Source organism: Drosophila miranda, chromosome XR, assembly GCF_003369915.1.
Source record: "Drosophila miranda strain MSH22 chromosome XR, D.miranda_PacBio2.1, whole genome shotgun sequence".
Taxonomy (NCBI): Eukaryota; Metazoa; Arthropoda; class Insecta; order Diptera; family Drosophilidae; genus Drosophila; species Drosophila miranda.
Window position 1 is genome coordinate 10,564,364 of NC_046674.1, and position 22,795 is coordinate 10,587,158.

Sequence of the window (22,795 nt, forward strand, 5' to 3'; positions counted from 1 at the left end):
CAGGAGGCAGGAGGCAGCAACACTTACAGAGGAAAGAGCCTGCAACACACAGCTATAGAAGAGGCAGGGAGCCGTGGCAGTAGCAGAGGGGCAGGGCAGGGCAGTGCGCAACACGTGGCAGGTGCGAGGGATGACTACCGTCGCGACGGCGACCGAACGACTGCTGGCTGGTCCTGGGCCTGGGGCTCTGGATGTTGCAGCTGCTGTTGTTGTCTGGCCGTCTTCTGGCTTTGTATTTGCTTTGCGGCTTTGTGGCAGCTGCCACGCTGAGAGGGGCAGGCAAGCAGGCAGCCAGGCAGGCATTTCTGGCAATTATAAAGTCGAGCAACAGTCGGCGGCGGCGGCAGCCACCAGGATCAAGGATCATTGAGCCCCAGCACCGTAGCACCGTAGCACCGTAGCACCTGTCCTTCTTTTTGTTGTGAAGTGATTGACCTCTGACTCTGACTCGTGTTTAATAATCCGTTTCTTTGCGCATAATAAGGAGCATCTCATCTTTAATTAGGCCATATTTATTGATGTTTTTTGTTGTGGCATGCAACTGTTTGCCATAAACCATTCGCTGGTGGCAGCATCAAAACAAACAGCGCAACTTGCAACAACAACAGTAGAAAAGAGAGAGATAATTGATTGCTCTTTGGTGATCTCTCTATCTCTCTCTCTCCCTCTCTGTCTGTTTCTTTTCCTCTTGGAATGTTGCACTTAGCTCTCTGGTGGGTGCAACAATGTTGCACAGCAGCAACAGCTCTGGAGCCGGCAAAGCTTCCGCATTCCCAATTAATAAGTCACTCAAAGCCGACTCAAAATATACAATAAACAACAATTGAGAGCCAGAGGCAAATTATGAGAAATTTCTTTTGTTGATCTTTGGCTTTGGGAGCTCTAAAGAGCAGGAAGGGGAGAAGGGGGAAAGGGGAAAGGAGGGGGTTCGCAGAGTATAAAGAGGGGTCACAGCGAGCGGGGGGAAGCAGGAAGTTGAATCTCCATTCAGAAAGATTTCCTTTAGATCTGCAACTTGAGAGTTTCGCCATTGGAATGTCTCTTAAATCCTGGTACATCGATTAGGCGTTCAGTTGATTGATTTTTCAGTCATTCATTCATTCCGTCACTCAATTCCTGTGACTCTTCGAATGTTTCATTCTGTAGCAGGATTCATTTTCTTTGTTCCTTTTCTTTTGTTCCAATTTGTTGTTAATCATTCGGTTTCATTCCTTTGTTTCATTCTATTGTTCCACCAAGATATTGTTTCATTTTCTGGTTCTATATATTCTTTGCCTTGAAATTCCTTTAATTGTTCTTTATTTCGATTTCTTGGATAATCCCGCCTGCTGATGACTCTTTTATTCCACTAGAAATATATTCGTTTGACGCTTCCTTTCTTTCCTTTAGTTCCATTCGTTTCTATTATATTTCCTTAGTTGCATAATTTCCAATTCTTCCACTCCCTTTTTACAATTCCATTTCTTCGTTCCCAATCTTTCATTTTACTCCACTTCCGTCTCACATTTCACTCTCGACGCCTTTCCATTTCCGCGTCCTTTCCGTTTCGATTCCATCATTCTCTAAGCAGTTCATTGCCACTGGATGTTGTCCCCCATCCATCCATTCTCTGCCCAAACGTGTCCCCGAATCACCTTCAACTGCATTCATTATTCACTTCTTCACTGTTGTGGATGACTCAACGCTTAATGTGAATACAAATTCAATGATTTGTTCTTTTTTTTCTGGTTCTCCGCCCACGAGAAAACAATCCAAACAATTCATCAATTTGTGAGCTGCAAAAATACCACAAAAAATTTGCGACAAACGTCACGGAAAGTCACACATCGAGAGAGGGAGAGGGGGAAAAGCGAAAGGAAATGCGAAGGTATGAGAGACCATGTGACACTGAAAGATTTGCAAAACTAGCAAGAACAAAAAAAAACCAAACTAGAAACGAGAGAGATGAATGGCAAACGGAATGGTGTGACAATTTCAGAAGATCTCCTTAAAAGGCTGATACGGAATGGGAATGAATACAACCCCCAGAGATCTGAAAGATAAATACTTACTTATTCAATAATGGCATATAATTTCTTTAGAATTTTCAGCATCAACACTTATACTCCCTTTTCCCCTCCACTCCCCTCTGAAAACACTCCTCCCTCTTCGTGTGAGTGTTGGAATGAATGAATTATGCGAATGCCTTGTGAATGCTTATGAATATTTTGCTCACGCGCCTGCCAACAGCAATCACTCATTTCGGCCGCCCCTCTTTTGCCAGCACCCCACCCCACCGCCAGACAACCTTACCCACCCTCCCCCGCAGCACCACCACCTCTACCGCCCTTCGAGCCCCTGCACCATCGACAGACACAGACACCCTGCCCACCTCCGCCCCCCCCTCCATCCGGCTGCTGCTTGTCTTATCCGAAAACATGTCATCATGGTTTTTGCCCCCTCACCACTAAGTCAATTAGTTGTGATGCTTCTCCCAAAGATACTCTCTCCGTTTCCACCAAAGCCAGAGAGAGAGAGTATTGGCTTTTGGGAAGGCTTTGTCCGTGGTAAAAGAAGGAACTATTGAATTGGGGTACACATGTACCATTTCTACTTTCCCAAACAAGATTCAAAATTATAACCCTATAGAATCCTAATCATATCATATTAATCCAGACTTCAGTGAAAACTACCAATACAGAAGCATCCTATTCCATCAAAGAACGTCTTCAACTCCTCATCTACTCTGGAAGTCCTTCAAATCCTTTTTTTTCTGTTTGAATGATGGAAAGGAATAAACTTTTACTTTGGAAATGGATCTTCATCAAATACTTTTTCGACTGCAGAATGCTTATACCTTAAGCTTTCCAAATTCTGTTAGAGCTCATAGATCGATCCTCTTTCTGAAATATTTCTGTACAAAATATAATTCTTTCGTCTCCCTCTCTCTCTAGCGAGCGTCTTAAGATCCTTAAGATCTTTGCAGAAATGTTTTTTATGCAATATGATTCTAGAGGATCTTTTCTGAGGGAGAAATAAGGTTCGTACAAAGGGGATTATCGGAGATATATATACAACTTAAAGATAGATTGTGTAGTCCAACAATTCTTAGGTCTATCAGGGCATTCCCAGTGCGGTTTCATTGGGTTCTTCCAAGCATTTCTTCCTTGTTTGTTTTCATAGGAGATTTGCGTCCAATGTAGGCCAACAATGACGCACAGGCCTCAATGGACTATCGCACCACGGTACAATCGCTACAGAGGGGACGGACCCACAGTCCAAAAGGAGGGGACGGAACCAAGCGATAGACCAGAATATATCAGAGACCAAATACGAACAGAAAACAAATGACGGACTGCTTCTTGATGTATATTTCTATGAATACTGCTGCTGCCATATTTTGGGGCGTTGCATAAAGAAACACACACACACAGAGAGACACGTTTTCCAACGTCAGACGCATTTTGCGAAAAAAGAAAAAGTCCCCATCTTCAGGCACCCGCCCCCTCTCCGTCCCCTGCTCCTGCTCCACCGAAGAAAGACGTCAAAATATTTTTAGCTGGCGCCGGAAATGCGAAAGCCTTTTTGGCTTTATTTCTACAACATTTTCGACACGAAAATGCTTTGGCCTTCTTTCTGGCTTCTGGCTTCTGTTCCGAGACCCGGGACGCGACTCTTTTGTATTTTTAGAGCTAATCACGCGGATAATCGCTGGCACTAAAAAACACTAACAAGAAACACAAACGTTTTACGTGCAAATATTGAAAAATTCAAGCATATTTCAACAACCAAAAAAAAAAAAAAAAAAAAAACGGAACCGATCCTAAAAACTTTGGGATTTAGTGAGAATTATATTATTCTTAAAATAGGAATAGACTTGGGGATGGCTTTGTTCGAACATGCCTTGGGGGATTTGTTCTTCGAGGAATTTTACAAATTACAAAAGACACAACAAGAAGACAAGAAAATGAATGAAAATTACGAGTATTTCCCAAAAATATCATCGTTTAAAAATACTTTGCACTACAAAAGAGATATTCGAGATTATAGTTTTTGTTGGGGATACAATAATAGGCGGTTAGAAGTCATTCCCCATTAAACCAGTTCGTATTACTTTCCAGCGAGGGTTTCCGCTGTCACGCGTCATGTGTCAGTGCCCCTCTGTTGGCTGTACGTTCTACCTTAAATCAGCGCGCATTCAAGGATACCAAGGAACTGTTCTTCCATTGGAAAACCACTCCATTTTGGTTAGATGTGTTTCATTTCTTGCCCAGTCTTTCATTATGTTTTCCAGACCTAAGAAATCGTCACTTTAGACATTTTTCATGGACTTCCCATAGGAACTTGCATCTGTAAGCAAGTAAAACTTCAATTTCCATTTCGATTTGCCTTCAATTCCCTTTTATTTTCTAAAAAGTTTTCAACCATTTGCTTTCCTTCCTTCCTTCCTTGCTGTCCTGAAACTCTTACCAAACGGATCTCAACAATTTTCAATCCAATTCCTTGACATTCCTTCCTGATTCTCTGTCCATTCTCTCATTCAACTCTGTGCCCCATTCCCCCATTCTCTCAATCTCTCAGTCGCTATCTCTCAACTCTTTTCCCCATTTGGACTTCGATTCTGCCATGTTCTTTTGTCTTTCGACTGCTTTTTGCCATTTGGCCCGAAACGTGAGTGGATAACAGCGCGATGACAGGACAGCTTCAGAAATATCGATTCCCAACTCCATTTTGGAGGATAAAGGATATACGTACAGGGACAGGGACAGGGACATGGACAGAGACAGGGACATGGTCAAGACATGGATGGAGTCGAGCGAAATGAGAAAACCCAAATGACAACTCATTCGGAGTTGCAATAAGTCACCCTTCAATTTGCCTTTACGCCCCGACCCCAACCCCAACCCCAGCCCCAACCCCCAACCTCTAATGCCACAACCCCCTAACATCTGAAAGGAAAATGGAAATGGAAGTTGAGGGCTGTTAAAGTTTTAGCCGTTGACAGCGCAAACAGGAAGAGAAATGAGGAATGGAATGGAATGGAATGGAGAGCGGAGCGGAGCGGAGGGGACTCCATGGATGGCGTTGGGGGTTGGGGGGATTTTGTGGCATGAGAATAAGTTGGAACGTGAGCAGCGTTAAGTAAAAGTAAGGCACACGCAATGCCAGTGGCCTGGGGGGGGAGGGGCGTGGAAGGGGAAACAAGCGACTTTCGGGCTATTAATTTGAAGGCAAACACAACGCACGAGTCGGGAATTAGGCATCTCCTCTAAGTGAGTGCCGGTGCCCCGATGTCAAATTTGTGGGGCAGCAGCAGCAGCGGCAGCAACTGCAGCCGCTGATAAGATTTATGAGTGTGTGTGTGTGTCTGTGTGTGTGTGTGGTGTGTGGAAGCTTTATGGCCAGAGAAAAACAGGCAGTAGACAGGAGTCTCTAAGCCTCAACCAGAACTACACACATCCCCAAATGAGGATGGAGGACGAAGCAGAAGGATGCCTGACTGCCTGCCTGCTTGACTGCCAGGAAGACAAAGGACGAGGACGACGACGAATGACAAATAAAAGATTTTTATTATCACATTATGCGGCAGCAGATTTCCCTTAGATGTTTGTCTCCTCTTCGCTGTCTTTTGTGGGTTGTGTTTGCTTTCTTTTCGCTGGGCGTTAGAGATGGGCGAATGCATGGGGCATATATATCGGAGATGCAAATATCGTTGATACGGAGAGGGACTATTGAGAACTACTTTTGACTGCATTTTCTCTTTCTAACGCTATCAATTATCGACTTTTTCGATATATTTTGCACATATATAGATATGCTTGATCATTTTAGAGAATTAAAAATACGATTGCAATCGTTTCTCATGAAAAATTTATCGAAATTATCGATAAGTTATACATTAATCGATATTTTTGCAAGAGAATAAGGTATACAATTGGCATTGGAGTTTATTCCTAGGATAGAAATTAGACATAATCGATTTCAACTAGATTTTGATCGAAAATCGGAAATATTATGTATCGATAAAACTTTCTTAATTTGCCTTTATTCATATTTAATAAATTTTTAGACATTTTTGGTGATCTTATGCCCTTCCCAACTTTCCCGGGATGTCATCTCCGATTTGCGATTACACTTTCACGAACGGTGGGGTCTCATCGCCAGTCACCAGTCACCGTCACCGTCCCTTAGTCTACTCCATCCCCTACTGCTCCTTTCCTTTCTTTCTTTTTTTTTGTAGACTAGTTTACTTTTGCGCTTTTTGGTTACTTAAGCTTTCACTGATTCTCCTCTTTTCTCCGTCCGCCCTTTCCCTATTCCCTATCCACGATTCCTGGCCCATCGCTGGCTGTCTCTTCGTTTGGGTTTAGACCAAGTTTTTCGCTTTTGCAGGTTGAAATTCAATTTGGCAAATGAAATTTCCAAGCAAAACACAAAGACAGGGCGAAAACTCACGGAAAATCCGCATTCAATCTCCGTCTTCTGCCAGACTTTTTCCCCTATTTCCCCCATTTCCCCCATTTACTTATTTTGGTTATTATATGGCTCACAGATCTCTCTGGCTGCTAATTAACTTAAAATAGAAGAAGCCTCAACTGTTGCACGCGTTGTCGTCGCCTCTTCAGGGCAGTGGCAGTGGCAGTGGCAGCGGCAGCATCATGAGGCAAGATGAATCTTCAACCGTGCTGCAGCGGCAGCAGCAGCAGCAGTTGCCTCTGTCAATTCCCGCCAGATGAAGATTGATGCCACACAGCACGCGGCTGCGTATACTTAATATTCCTGTTGCTTCTTCTGCTGTGTGGCGCTGCCTCCCTCCCTCGCCGTGTGGCTTCAACCATCTATCTTTATAGGCCACTGCGGCGGCACTTAATGTGCCGCTAAGCAGTTGATGCACAATTGAAATGGTCAACAGAGCGCAGTGTCTATGGCCACCGACTGGAACGACGACGACGACGACGACGACTACGACGACGACGAAGACGAAGACAGAGGGTAGAGCTGCCAGATTGAAGTCAGATTCGGAGGTGGAGTTGCAGATTGAAGTACGGGTTGGGCTCGTAATATAAATTAATAACGAAAAAACTGTCGAAGGCAATTGAAGAGAAGCCAAAACCAAAGCCGCACTCAAAGATTGCCTAAGCCAAAGCATAGATGGTTGGGTTTTGGGGAAAGGAATATTGTCATGACATGATTAATGTTCCTTCGATTGGAGTGGGCCTAACAGAATGGGCCACAGGGAAGTGAAGCGTAAGAAAGCTAAGCTGCCATTAAATGGCGTTTGAGGGAGGAAAAGAAGGGCCACTGCTAATAGATTTTATTGTACAGCAATCGATAATAGGCAAAATCTATGCATTAACCATCCGGTATCATGTCAGTGTCCAAAACCATATCTAATACCTATCGAAACTAATCGATAGCAGCGAAGTAATTGATAGAATGATATCATTAGCCTCTGAACATTCCTCTATCCTTTTTGCAGATACAAATCCTCCAAATAAGACCGTTTAAAGCATTGCATTGCCAAAACTGCCATTATCGATAGTTATCGATGGCAAAAACAATGCCTTCTGCACATTAATCGATGTCACATCTACTTCAAATATTCATTTATCATATTCGTAGAGACATGGCCTCAAAATATGGAGCTGCAGAAATCATTTCTATAGGATTATCATGATCGATGGCTGAAATCATGTGACATCCACTCTAAGCAGCTTCTTTTATCGATAATTATCGATAGCTGAAATGATGAAATCTGTGCTTTAATCGTTGTTGAGCATTTCACATAATCCCAAAACATTGTCCCAAAACATTTTCCGTCTCCATTCAACATTCAACAACCTTCGATGGTAAATTGCACAGCATTTTATTTTGTCATGGCCAATTCCCCCTCAGCATTTAATAAGTTTGTCAGAAACATTTTGATTTGTCGGACAAGCTGAGACGACACGACACGAGACACATTCCCCCACTGGCACAGGCATCCCCCTTTCGGTAGCCCATCCCCCATCCCCCAGCCACCATCCATCCTTCCCGCATCCATACGCCCGGCCGTTCCATGACATCCACCTGTCAGGCTGACAATCAAGAAATGTCAGACGGCGACATTTTGGCGACTGGGACGGCAAGAAAACTCTCAGCTTGATTCGATTTGATTTCAGTTAAGTTGACGTCTGACGATGCCTTGCCCAGTGGCTAGTCGGGGTCTCCCCTCCCCTCCCCTCCACGCCCCGTAACCCCTTCTCAAACGACTTATCCGACCCCCTTGTAGCGCCCGTTCTCTGGGTTTCTTCGACTACTATTACTACCATGTAATTCATCATTTTGTGGCATTGCTGCCGCTGCCGCTGCCGCTGCTGCTGCTGCTGCTGCTGCTGCAGCGTGTGTTCGCATTCCATCCAAGGTTGCCCCATAGATCCGCCTCAGAGCTTTGTGTGCCTCTCTCTCTCTCTGTCTCTCTCTCTCCCTCTAACTTTACTTTGACAAATTGCAACTTTTCGATAAATTCGAATCATTTGTCATTGACACAAATAGCTTTCAAATTGCATAGACAAACACTCACACACTCACTAAAAAAACACTCATACACTCATTTGCTGAATGAGTGCTTGAGGAGTGGTACAGAGCGGACGGGGGAGGGGGAGGGGGGTGGGGGGACGGGGCATCATTGCATTGGGGCGTATAATTGTGGTTGCTGCTGCCGTTTGTTGTTGTTGCAACCAAAACAACATTCGCAGCGGAAATTCCCAAATACAAACACACACAAATCGCAATCTTCGAATGATCTTCGAGGACGGTGTGACCAGAATTGTTCGTGAAAAATACTAACAGTAGAATATACCAAAAGCCTTCGGCCCCGGGAGTCCTACGATCGTTGATCCTTTGATAGTTCCGTGAAAATACCCAAAACGGAAGCTCAATTTTACTTCCGAAAAATACTGAAAAATGCCTTCAAGTTTCCCAAGAAAATACTAGCCTTCCGCGTCTCTGGTACGGTCACACCAAAAACCACAGACCACATCGCAAAAGCAAAGCTCGTTATCTGCTGTTGCTCTTTGCCGTTGGTGGCATGCCCCAAAAGTAGTTGTTGCTGCCGCTGCTGCTGCATGCTTGTTGTGGAAATTGTTGTTGCTGTTGCTGCCTGTTGTTTGTCGGCGATTTTCAAGCTGTTTTCTGTTTTCAACAACAATCGCCAACAGTTGCAGGCAGCACAAGGTACATGCGAATGGAGTGGTGAGGCCCAAGATAATTTCCGACTTCTGGTGGAGCCTTTGGGGGTGCGGCCTATGCAAAAATACTCATTCATAAGAGTGTCCTTCCATGTGTACATTAAAAAATGGAGGAATGTGAGTGGAAGAGAGACCCACCATCAAAATTAGGCCGCCCTGCCCCACCTTCCTGTTCAAATACGGCTTGGTGGCAGGCAGGCAGGCTGGCAGGCGGCAGCCTTCCCCAACGTGCCACCGCTGCCTGCCTGCTCAATGTGCGACGCGACGCGACGCGCGACTCGAGTCGAGAGTCTCCTCCAGCGCTCACCTTCTCGCTGTCTCCCTCTCTGTCCCTCGCCCGCCCTGAGCCGTGTGGTGTCTCTCTCTGGCCATCTCCCTCTGGCCCATGGCCTCTCAATGACCCAGTTTTCAGAAGCGGAATGTAAACAAATTTGACCTGGAAAAAAAAGAGTTTTTGTTTTGTAAACAAACCGCGGCAGAGACGCTGACTGAGACTGAGACTGCGGCGGCGGCAGAAGCAGAGGTGGCTTCAAATGTGACCAGGTGTGTGTGCGTGTGTGTGTGTGCGTGTGGATTGCGTTTTTGGCTTTTAATGACAGCAAAAACAATAACAGCAGCAACAGCAAAAGCAAAAGCAAAAAAAAAACAGCAACAATGAAAGCGAAAAAAAATGCGCTAACAAAGTAATTTACGAAATAAATGAAATAGTTGCGGTCTTTGAAAAAGAGTAATCATAAAGAAGCAGAGGGGAACGGAGAGGAGAGGAGAGCAGAGCAGAGAAGCGAAGAAACGGAAGGGAAAGAGGAGGAGTGAAAGGTATGGGGGGGGGGAGAGAAAAAGAGCTCTTCCACTCGCAAGAAGAGAAATCGCCAAAGCTATGAAGATGGCGCTTCTTGGAGAAAATTTATTGTGGACGTGTAAAAACTGGGAAATAAATTTGTAGAAAATTGCCAAAATTTGCTCAAATCTGTGGGACACATGTCGCAAAGATATAAAGCCTCATCTCATCCTTTAAAGATCAACAAAGACCTCAACAGAGAGCAGGATAGTCCAACAATGAGAAGCTCATAGACGAGATCTTATAAAAGCATGGCATTTAAGGAGGAATATTCTTTAAAATGAGAGAGAAGACCACATAAGGACTCTGCCACTGACCTGAGTTACCCTCAAGATAAAAGCTCAAGGATAGCAGATACTCCTATCCTATGAGGCTTTCAAGATGTAAGATCAATGATGACACCAAAGATATGGGGGTAAAGATGAGCAATTCAAGATAAGTTGTGAAAGAACCGCAGATCCAGAGATTAAAGATAGAAGTGCATAGGGCAAGGCCAATAGAAAAGATCCCATAAGTGAAGGACCTATGATATCCGAACTGTAGATTAATGATGCAAGATCGATGCTGGTACTTTACTGGAGGGGAAAAGCAAAGAGATTCAAAATGAAAGGAAGTACACATAGACCCTTAAAGATTACCCACAAGTACAAGAAACCTGTCCGCCCAAAACAGGGCTTTCCCTCGAAAGGCAAGGGGTAATTGCAACTCTCGCTTTCATGCCACTCTACTCTAGATTGTATATGCCACACACAGAGACTTTTCATGGCATGACAGTGCCCTAGACTGCCAGTTTTGACCTCTCTGACCAGCATTTACATATCCATATCGCTGGGTTCCCATGTCTCTGTCCTAACCCTCGATGATCTCATAACTCAATGAACTCTTTGACCTCCACTTTCACTATCTCTCTGTCTCTCTGTCTTTCTTCTTTGCCATCCATCCATCCATCCATCCATCCATCCATTCAGCATTTCTCACATTTATTATACAGTTTGGGGGTTTCCCCCCCCCACTATACCATCCGCCATACCATCATTCCTCATTTTTAGCAATTTTCTCCCCGCTTTGGTTTTTTTTTTGTTTGTTTGCATTAGCATAAAAAAAGTATGAAATTCCGAAAAGAGTTTCATTAAAATTATTTGTGTTTTCCTTTGTTGCGGTTTTCCATTCCATTTTGGCCATGGCTTTATCTACCACCCCCCCTCGCCGCACCCTCCTCCGTTAGCCTCTTTTTCCACTCCCCATAGAGCGCACAGATTTGTACGTTTTTTCGCGAATTGGAATTGGAATTGGCTCACGTAATAAATATCATAAATTGCGTTTTACTTTGACATACATTAGCCGAAAGCGTACCGCTATGAACCGTGTACCGCGCTCTCAAAATGAATGAACAACGCTCTCTTTTTTTTTTTGTGTTTTTCTTTTTTGGCAAGTAGTCCATGGTTATCGGTACTCTAAGAGAGGGCATTACGATTCGCTGGATGTGTGTGTGTGTGGTAATAGACCTTCCATTAGGATCGGAACACTATTTTGGATCATTTCGGGGATATTTTTTGGGGGTAAAATCTTCAGGGGTATAACTGTTTCGTTTTTAAAGATATTTTATCGAAACTGAACAGAAAAGTCTTCCAATGTCGTTAAGAACATTATAGTCAAAAATCATCAATATTGGATCACTATTTTCTATCCAGAAAACCAAATCCTCATGGAAATAACTCTGCTGTTTCATAAGATAAGGCAACAAATCTTCACTGCTAACCATATAATGCCATCGAGTATAAAATATCCGAAATTCATTGAGATCGGATCACATTTTCAGCTGATATATGGACATAGTTTTTCCAAAGCAAAACTCTTCCATTTTTAGAGATATCTCAACAAAATCAGTAATTTCATCAAAATTGTATCCAAATTGAATTTCAATATAATTTTGTTGCCTTGGGAAACGATAGATCTCTGAGAGATCTGTGAGATCTGTGAGTGTATCATCAGTTCCGGCCCTGAATATACTCTCTTTTGTTGTTTGTTTTGTGTCTTGTTGTTATGATTATTGTTGTTTTCACTTGAGTTTCGCTTTTGTTTTGGTTTTCGTTGCGTTTCTTTTTGCTGTTTTCATTTCTGTTTTTATCAGCAAATTTGTGTGGCATTGCTTTCTCTCTGTCACTCCGCCTCTCTCTATAGAGAGTACGTATATCTCCCCCCTCCCTGCTCTGTGCACCGCCCCTCTTTCTGTGACAATTGTGGAATGTTTTTGTTATTGTCACTAAATGTCATTTCCATCACGATAAAGATCATCATCATCATCATCATCATCAGCAGCAGCAGCCCCATCAACAGAACAGTCATGGGCACTTTTTCGGGAGAAGGTCAAAAAACAATTTTTGCATGTTTTTGCGCAGATTTTTTTTTGCAGCACAATAAAATAATTATTATTGTTTCTCGGTTTTTCTGTGTGTTTTGTGTGTGTGTGTGTTTCGGGGGCTTACGTGCCGTATGAGTAATTTGTTGTTTGTTTATTTCATTTATTGAATTTTAAATTGCGTTCGCGTCAAAATTAATAATTACCGGACGGAAAAATGTACAGAAATCAACAGAAAAGAAAGGAAATTTCAAGCAGAGAGAGAGAGAAAAACCCACTGGAAAAATACCAACAAGACACGCAAAAAGGAAATCTGCAACCAAATGCAAAAAGAAAAAAAAACAAAAAAAAAAATACTTGTTGTTTGTCAGCGAAAATACTCGCAACAAACAGCAGCAGCAAACGGAAAGACAGAGGGGGGCCAGAAAGGGGAAATAGCAACAAATGCAGCGAAAAAACAGCAACAAATTCAAGAAAAAAACCACTACACAAATGGCAACAGGCAAAACTAACAAATAAAAGCTTTGGAAAAACCAAAGAAAATATTGAGAAACGAAGCGGTAGATGCTCTTAAAGATACATCTTTTATGGGGGGATAAAAAAAAAAAAAAAACACAATGATAGAGATAACTTTGGTTATGAAAAAACCCACACAAAACGGCGGCTTCTGTGGTGGATTTTTGGCGACATAATCTGCATTAATTATTATTAAAAAAATGCATTCCTCTGTGCCTTGCAAAGTTCTCCTAAAAATGATTATACCCCCACAAGACGGCAGGAGAGAGACTCGAGCAAACAACAACAAGAAACTGCAACAAAATGTGCAATTTTTTTGCACTGCACTTCACTTTGCAACATTGTTGCAGCAGACACGAGCGAGGGGTTGCAGGCGGGTTCACAGACGGTGTCCGTTGAATGGAATTGTCTGAATTGCATTTGCCAAAGAGCAAAAAAAGAGGCAGACTCAGACAGAGAGAGATAGTGGGGGGCGGGGAGGAACAACGACAACAAACAGTGGAAAAAAGAGCTGCTGCTGCGCCTGCGCCAGCGGCAGTGGCAGAAAGTGAAAGATGATCGCGATTACCCGGAGAGAGAGAGAGAGAGAGGGCGCATAGTCTGGAGAGGAATGAGTGGATATATGTGTATGTATTTGTAGATAGTGAGTGCCAGACATGCCGTAGGGGGTTCGGGTTCGGTGCCAGGGTGCCAGAGGAGCAGATCTCACACAATGGGAGCATGGAGCGTGAGTAGGCAAAATATTTGTATCTCTCAGATATGTCCTCACCTCTACAGGGTGTCTACGATTTCTAACGGAAATTCGTAAGCGAAGAAACTTGCATATCTTCTTTGGAAACTCTATCCCGAAAAGAAACCCTATCCCTATTCCAAAAAAAGAGCCAAGTATTTGTTTATAATTCATGAAAATTCTATACTCCATTTCCGCCGCGATTTTATTCGAATTTTTTGCCAAAATCTGCTTCTGGCATCAAAATGGGAGTGTGGAAGTGCATTTGTGGCTTCGATCTCTTGCTTTTGCTGCCACTTTTTCTGTTGTTGGCAAACAGTTAACTATGATTCCAAATGGCTAAGAAAACATGGCAGATAACCCTCTCAAGGCCCCTCCTCTCCCTGCCGACAACCCCAAGCTCTCCCATGCTCTTCTTTGGCTGGTGTGCTAATGACTTCAATGATTTGCAATTGCCGTCTCCGTCCGCAGGTCCGTCTGCGTCTCCGTCTCCGGTTGATGTCTCCGGTTGAGGGATCTTCTTGCCACAGACAACAAAGTTGTGTGAGCAGCAGCGGCAGCAGCAGCGGCAGCATCATTAAGTCGTCGCGTCATCATCAGTCGTTGCACTAAACTTAATTTTTTAACAGTCTGCCGAACGGAGGCAGGCCTAAGGGGGGGGGGAGCGGAGCTGGCAAAGGGTTAAGGGGTGCACCCTAGAGAGGGTTTAAGCAGAATTAAAATAAATAAAAACTTCAGTGTTTTTGTTTTTTTTCCCTCTGTTGTTTTGTTGTTTTGAACGCTTAAGTTGTTTGTTCCTCTGTTCGTCCGCCTCTCGAGGCATAATTCATATGCAACAATGTTGCACCCAGACCCACAGTCAGAGTCAGAGTCAGAGTAAGAGTCAAATGCAGACAGACATAATGAATGGTGAATGGGGGCGAGGGGGGGCTTGCGGCGGCACTGGCAGTGGCAGTGGCTGCTGTGGCAGACAGAGTTGATGGCCAGAGCATTTTTAGTCATGCCGCTGCTAATAGATCTGGCAAACAGTGTGAAAAGGAACCACTGACAATTGATTGGTGGAGCCTCTGGGGAGGAGACGGGCCATGCGGCAGGGGCAGGGCCAGGGGCAGGCGGAAGCTGCCACATTGACGGGTTCCTGTTAAACTGATTTTTCGTTTTTTTCCCTCTTTTTTTTGCACAGGTTGATGACTTTGAAAGCTGAAGCCAAATGATGATTATCCGAAGAACTGGATAAGGATATATGATGACAGGTAGAGACAAAAGTAATGTACGATGGAGTTTCGCAGCTCAAGATCACGGTGGAGCCCACAGAAGCGAGCTCCCAGAAAGTACTTTAAGATCATGTAACAAATCGAAACGTTTTGTAGGATAGTACTCCAATAAATCGATTTTTTCCACAGAGAAAGTCTTCCTTAAACATTTTGGGGCCCCAATATCATATATCTTTATCGTTATTTGCCATCTTGTTGGGCCCATAAAGTGGACTGTCATAAATTGTGTGTAAATATCCTTCTTTTCCTGGGGAAAACTACCAGGTACCTCGGGAAAAACGCTAGGCCATGAATTATACGGCGATTATTTATCGATAAACTCGAGGCGGACTCCGCGGACCACACAAGAAGAGGGGGGGGGGGGTTTCCGGAGGAAAGATTTATACACACGGCCGACAGGGCATACGCCTACGGGACACGACTACTGCGCCGCCCCTCGGGCGCTCCTCTTGACCCCCTCTGCAGCGCCACTCGTGAAGCACTACCCATCATCGCCTTAGCCTCTAGACCATGCCCCACTGACGAGCCAAAGAAAACAATTCATATTTCCTACTCATTCATTTTGGCGGCTGGCGTTGCAATTTTGTAGCAAATGAAGGCACGTCCAGGGGTGATTGTCGTGGACGGGGGTGCGGCGATGGAGCGCTATGCCACAAGGAGGAAGGCTAGCCAGAGAGCCAGCGAGCGAGCGAGCTAGCGGTAATCGAGCATACAAGCGCATTAAGCACCAGACAATTATGTTGCGGCAACATTGTTGCAGTCAAGCGCCGCCGCCGCTGCCGCCACCACCGCTGCGGCGCAGACACCGAGAGAATGATGACGACGTCGTCAGCCACGCCTCCTCCTCCACTGCCCGCCTGCCCCACCTGTCCGCGTGCCACAACGCCTCCTCCTCCTCCGCCTGCCCGACCGCCCTCCTCCCGCGCTATCATTCTGCAAAGATGTTGGACGAAGAGCTTTAGTTTTTTTTCGTGTGTGAGTTTTTTTCAGCATGCGCAATTTAAATTTAGTCAGCTGGAAAATTTTATGAGGCCGAAGTCCATAAAAACTGGCTAAAACATGAGTGGTGCAGAGGGGGGGGGGGGGGGGGGGGGGCGGTGCGTGCTAGAAAGTGGGGCGGAGCGGAGTGGAGAGACTTCATTAGCGTGGACTGTACTGTACTTAAAAGGAGCTACTAATTTCGGGGCTCTTTTCTGCGGCGACTTTAAAAAGAATCTGCAGTGTTTTGTGGTATTTTTCTTGTGGATTCTGAGATGTGCCTTTCAAAATGTACCAATGAAACGATTCCTCACATTATTTAGTATTATTTTGGTATTTTTTGAATATACAATTTATAAATCATATGGGCCTTGGATCACGTCAGACCAAAGTATCAGTATTATTTTGTAGTATTTTCTATAGTATATTTTATATTGCGGTATTTTGAATTGGAAAATAATTTTTCTGGTGGTTTTGTTGTTTTGTGGTATATTCTTGGTATTTTTAGTATTTCGGTGATGGCCCAGTTATAATTAGGCAGGCACCGGTTTTCGATTTCGCCAAAATTATCCGATTTACTTTTGAAAACTCAAAACTTGGTGCTCCCGTTTTCATAAAAACGGCAAAAAGCAATCTTAATTGGAACATGAAAAAATAGATGCCGTATTGATGCATAAACACAAATTTCACACCACAAGAAGATCGATTTAGTTGGTGGTTTTATTTATAAAAAATATTTAACCCAACCCAACATCACTTTCCGTTTTCGTGCCAACAGCTGACGCGGCCCGAGTCGGTTATCGGTTATAACGGGGGATTTTGGGCGCCTAACAGCACTTAATTGGTCGTCAGAAAATGTGATATGTGAAAACGGGAGCACATAAAAATGAAAACGGAAAACGCAAAAAGTAAATGAAAACCGGAGCCTATTTTTGGTCAAACTTTGCTTAAAAAAAAGCGTTAATTTCTGTAAAAAAAAAAAACTTGAGTATCTAAAGCCCATTTGCACCCTGTACCCCCCCTTGCCCATCGACAACCCCCATAATGGCAAATCGTTCACATTGTTAGCCATATCTTTCGCTCCCCATCTGGCTGCTGGGCTTCAGCAAATGACCGAAACATTTTTAACGCTTTACCAACAAAAATGTTAATTAAAATGTTAACAGGAATGTGACAGCCGGGCACCCTCCTCCTGCTCCACCCCCTGCATTATATAGCCGCCTTCATTGCAGGATAATTTAAAACCAATATCAAAGTTGATACGAACCGTCCGTACCACCGCCCCCCACCACCAATCCACACCCTCTTTGGCTCCCACTCTACACTGCTGCGTCATCATTTGATATTCATGAGGCGGCAGTCGGTGAAATTTTTCCAGTAGAAAAAGACGGAATTTCTGCCACACTCGCAGCAATCACACACAGTCCCACCGTCACGTCCTTTGCAGGACCTGCAGTGCAAAAAAAAAAAAACAACAAAAAATTTAAATAAATGCTCGCGTAGTCCGGACTCCGGTCCGGACTTCTACAAATATACTTATATTTACGTACATTTTTGCCTGCTGTTTTTTTCAGGCATTTTCGCCTGCCCCGACAGGACATTTGACCGAGTCCATTAGCAGGGAGTCCAGAGAGCAACTCGCTTTTGGCCATAATCACCTTGTTTGTCGGCCGGAACACCTTTAATGGGCAGGCAGTAGGGGCAGGGGGGCAGCGGCATGGGGGCAGGGGCAGGGGCGCCAGTACGGTGTAGGTGTCGTTATGGCGGATAATCATTGTCAGGTCTGGCAACCTCCTGTAAGCGCAAGGGATGGGATGGCGGCAGTCGGCATTCCGAGGGTTGGGTTGGGTCTGGGTCTCGGTCTCGGTCTGGGGTTGGAGGCATCAAATAAACGTAATTCAATGCACATAATGACAACAACATTTCCATTTTTGACTTTTCCTCTTCTTATTATTATTTGGGGGGGGAATGGAAAAACAGCTGTCACAAGGGACGATGGCAATGGGGGGCTTAGAGAGGCTCTTTGTTGGTATTTGCATATGGCCAATTGGGCAATGTCAACGTTAAACCAGAAGAGGAGCAACTTATCGAAGTCAAAAGTCAGCAAAAGATGATTACAGGAACGGCAGGAGCCCCCATAATATTCATAATTCATATAAATGGGGGGCGAGGATTGCGGGCTGGGCTGGGCTGGACTGGGCGGGGGGGGGGATGTTTGGTGGCGGAGGTTGTTTACCAATTAGATGGAAATGGGGATTGGTTTTTGGGCATACGGTTTTTGTGGGTGCCACAAATGAGAAGAATTACTGTACTGCTGGGGAGAGTTCCTCAAGTAGAGGTTGCATCTCTAGGAATGATTGAACTTTCAGTTACTCTTCTCTGAAACATTATGGTAGAACACTTTATGGAGTTTCTGGCTTAGGAATCCTTATTCTACTATAAGTTCCCTGGATATAGCTTCCTTTTCTTCATTGCTTCTGTTCGCTTTCCCTATAGAAGATTTTCTTTCTCTGCAGAAGATGGTATTTCTCTACAGAAGATGGTATTCCTCTGCAGAAGATGGTCTTTCTCTACAGAAGATGGTTTTTCCCTACAGAAAATGGTCTTTCTGAAAACTCTATTAATCCTCAAGTTTTCAGAAGTTTTTCTACTCTAGTAATTTTTCTCTCTTTTGGGCATAGAAAAAAAAACCTTTTCATCCAACAAAGTGTCATTTGGTAGACGTTTTCCACAATATATACCACATCTTGATCTCTTTAGAAACAGTCAGCTCCTCTTTCCCTCCAGAAACAATTTTGTTCCCTTTTGTGTGGTGTTGGAGTAAAACTTTATTTGGTTGGATTGTTTGGTTTGATTTGATTAAAACGACATTACAAATATGGCAAAAAAAAAAATAGTCGAACATCAATCGAAAGTTGATCGTTCATATATCGATCGATAACTACAGCTACAACATTCATGTATATATCGATAACGATATGTGATGTGTGTGTGTGTGTGTGTGTGTGGGTTTGTGATTAAAACTTATGCACTATTTGGAACAGTTTTTGGATTAAGGTTTGTTTTTGGTGCAACGAATGAGTGTGTATTATTTTTGCAACTTGCAACTTGCAACTTGAAACACGCAGTCGATAACCATGTTGGCCGCATCCTTGAACCATTTTTCTCCAGGCGAAGGCACACACTCGCACGCACAAACGCACACACGCACACAGACAAACAGCACAGACACTGTAGCACTCACGGGACGCCCCCTACCAACCCACATCACATCACACCACACCACACTCTTTCGCTCGCTCTCTCTTTCGCACTCACACAAACAACTGAAAACGTTGCACATACGACCCGTATGCACGCTAGTTGCCACACAAAAAAACCCACTGCCAGACGACCGGACGACCGACGACCGACGCCTTCTCCTTTTCTTTTCCTTTCCTGTCCTTTCCTTTCCTTTCGTTTCTCCTTCCCTCTGTGTTCGATTGGATGCAGCCAAGTGTTATGCAACTACTTAAAGGACTTTATCATGTGATTTCTGTGTGATTTGCGTTGTTTGAGTTGTGATTTGTGTGTTTGTGTGTGTGTGTGTGTGGTGTGTGCTGCTCATCCTTCTAGGAGTCCTCCTTCCTGCTCCTCCTTCTCCTTCTCCTTACAGAAGATAGCATTTCCGACGCCAACAGGAACAGGTGCAGTGCACATGACGATAATAGCGACAGAGGCACTTCAGATACTTGTATCCCGCACAGCAATGATGCGAGTGCGAGTGCGAATGCGAATGGTAGTGACTGTAGCAGGACCCGCTGTCATGCAGACAATACGAATAGCATCCACAGTCGCACATCTTGCCCTGGGTCCTGGGTCCTGGTTCCTGGGTCTTCCGTGGGTCCTTCTGGGTCTTCTGGCGGATGGATCGGTTAGATCGGATGGATCGGTTGTGTCCCTGCTCCTTTGGTGGCCTCAACTCAACTGATTTCTGGCCAACGCTTTGGCTTTCGACTTGGCTTAGGTTAGTTTGATGGTCGCCAAGGCAACCCCGATGGGGCGATGTGCGCCCCGCACACGTTTGATCGATCATTCCGGCTTGAAAGCAAAGGAAAGGCAAGGAAACGAAAGGATATTTGCGTATTTGGGTGGCCAACATTCGTACCACGACACGGGACGGGACGAGGCCCAACCGATATATGGGTTACCAGCATTTGTTGTTGCTTGTTGTAGTTGCTTGTTGTTGTTGTTGTTATGGCAATGTGGAAATCATGTCAATTGATTTTGGCCAACAAAACAACTCTTCTTTTCTGTGTCTATGAGTGTGTGAGTGTGTGTGTTTTCTACTCTCTGTTTCTGGTTTCTGTTTCCTGTTTTTCGTATTATTCGGTTGTGGTTTATTACAGAAGATACTACGGGGGATAGAGATAGGGTATATCCTGTTTTTTCTCAACGATTGAGTCTTTGAAGACTATGGAATTCCTTTTCTAAATCAAATTTTTCCAATTCTGTGCCTCGACAAAAACGTTGGAACTGCTTTTAGCCGCGAAACTGTACTTTTTCTTAGACGTTACTTTAAAAATGACACAATATTTGATCTCTTTGGATATATGTCGGCCGCTTTAAAGCTAATATGAGTTAAAAAACATATAGATCCCCCAATGAAAGCCTAGAGTAAAGCCCCACCGATCATTCCCTTGCATTATCCAAGGGTATTCCCTCTGTCTACACCTCCAAATACGTTACCTATCCCCAAACCCCCACCTGGTTGTACGCCTGGCACCGCTTGAGTTCTATGATTAATTCGCAATTCTGTCGCTGATTTTATGACCCAAAAATATTTTTGTATTTTATTCTGCCGCCGACTGCTGCCGACTGCTGCCCCAAAATAGACTTGGCCAAATGCAAATTCATGCCTGACCCACATTCACATTCACAATGATGATGATCATGATGATGATGATGATGGTGATGGTGGCATTAGTCACCCGAAAGATCTCTCTATAGAGATCTCTGTATACACAATATATGACTAGTCACACGACGGCTGTGATGGCTGTGATGCAATCGATGCACACACACACAAACACAAACAATCGATGCACAATCGATGACACATTCAATGCAACACCCGACTGCCGCAGGACTGACGTCATTGAGTGCGCGCCAGTAGGTGCATACGTCATCTGTTGTTTGTGCGTCGCGTCGCCTCTAGTGCACATTCTCTAGGGTTTGCATCGCACACATCGCATACCAAATGAGATCAGTGGATCACAGCTGTGGCTGTGGCTGTGGCTATGATATCATCGTTTGAGTGGGGTTTTCTGCGATCATTAGTGCGATGTTTACTGCCTCTGCCTTCGCCTTCGCCTCTGCCGCTAATTGCTAAATCATATTTGGGTTTCACGCGCTGATCTTTAAGCACCTCCAACAATCTGAACAATCAACAATCCAGGAAATGTTTTACTCGTTCACTTAGCAGGTCATTAAGCGCTGACGTTTGAGAGAACTACAGCGAGAGAGAGAGAGAGAGAGAGAGAGAGAAACTTTTAATGTCAAATAAATCAATCAGTGGGTGAAAGAACCAGGAACTAATTTAGGAGCAGTTTAAGCCAATCTACAACTCTTTTCAGCCATCAATAAGCAGTCGATCGATCCTTCAGGCACATTCTTTCATCACAATCCACTTGTTGCGCGTCTTGCAGCAGTACAACTCGGTCGGATTTGAAGTTTTCGACTGGAACATCTATGAAACGTGTTGATCTGGAACTATTTTTAGAAAAGTTCCCACTATGATGGGAAATCTAGAGAAAATCTTGAAATCTAGAGGAGAAGATGGAAGCTCCTTGGAAGCTCCTACAACGATCTCCAAAGCCGCTCTCCCTAACCCCTTTGAGAAACGTTTTCCAACAAGGAGAACTCCTTCCCCTTAAGACCTGAAACCCCTGTTTTTTTTGTGTTTGTGAGGAATCATAATTTTCAGCCTGCCCCACATGCCACATGCGTGTTTCATATCGGTTATCTTCTTGTTATCCCTCGCTTGATATTTTGGTAACAATTTTAAACCTTGTTTTGGGCTGTAATTAAAGTTGCCATCGAGGACACGTAATGCGGCTTTAATGTCAGGGACAGTGCCGAGGGCTAGGGCTAGGACTAGGGGGCCAGGGCCCAGTTCAGAGTCCTGCCGCTGCTGCTGCTGCTGCCGTTGTCAAGTGTCCTTGTGCGCTTCCAGCAACAGCAAAAGTAAAGTCTTGGGTGCACACACGTATCCCCAATGGCGAAAAGTTTTGTCAGGCAGCCAAACCTGGTTAAAAATGAAAAGTGCCAAGGGTTCGGTTGCTCGTGGCGGTTGCACCAATGGAGATGGAGATGGAGATAGTGGTGGAGCTGGAGGTAGAGGTGCAAGTGGAAGTTGCAAGGCAGCACTGGACTGAATGGAGTGCAAGTGCATGGTTTTCAGCAGTTTAGTTCAAGTTGTTTTCAAGTAACACTTGAAGGACACAACGGGGCGGACAAATAACGACGACAACGACCACGACGACCACGACGACCATTGGACGACCATATGGACTGGGGGAAACAATCGTAGGTCCTTGATAAAAAAAAAGGATAAAGGGATAGAGAGAGAGGCGGGAGGCAGGAGGTGAGATCATGCAACACCCGCAGGAAGCGTGGCCTGTCAGTGTGTGGCAAATAATGGTGTTGCGTGTCGTTTTTGCCACACAAAACGATGATGATAACCCTCCCTCCCTCCCTCCACCCGACCCGACCCGACCCGACCTGACCCCTCCTCGACTTGCAGCAGGCGACAGCTGACTTTTGTGACAGCCAAAAAAAAAGAAGAAAAGAAAACACTGCAGCAAGCAGCAAGAAAATAAACTTCTTCCGGGGGCAAGTTCTCTGCGGTTA

The 22,795-nt window shown here is 44.4% G+C and overlaps 1 protein-coding gene and 1 long non-coding RNA gene across 2 annotated transcripts in view; both read right to left on the reverse strand.

The window, feature by feature from the left end:
* The window catches only part of LOC117186768, a 41,704-nt gene that overhangs the window by 5,624 nt on the left and 13,285 nt on the right, over positions 1-22,795 (reverse strand). The window lies entirely within an intron of this gene.
* LOC108151396 lies at positions 18,721-19,881 on the reverse strand. The gene has a single exon (XM_017279983.2). The coding sequence runs from the start codon at positions 19,743-19,745 to the stop codon at positions 19,554-19,556; it is 192 nt and encodes a 63-aa protein (XP_017135472.1). The 5' UTR covers positions 19,746-19,881; the 3' UTR covers positions 18,721-19,553.

Bases quoted from the DNA above. Each gene is read 5' to 3' on its own strand.
- LOC108151396 (XM_017279983.2), bottom strand. From the start codon at position 19,745: ATGTGCGACTGTGGATGCTATTCGTATTGTCTGCATGACAGCGGGTCC.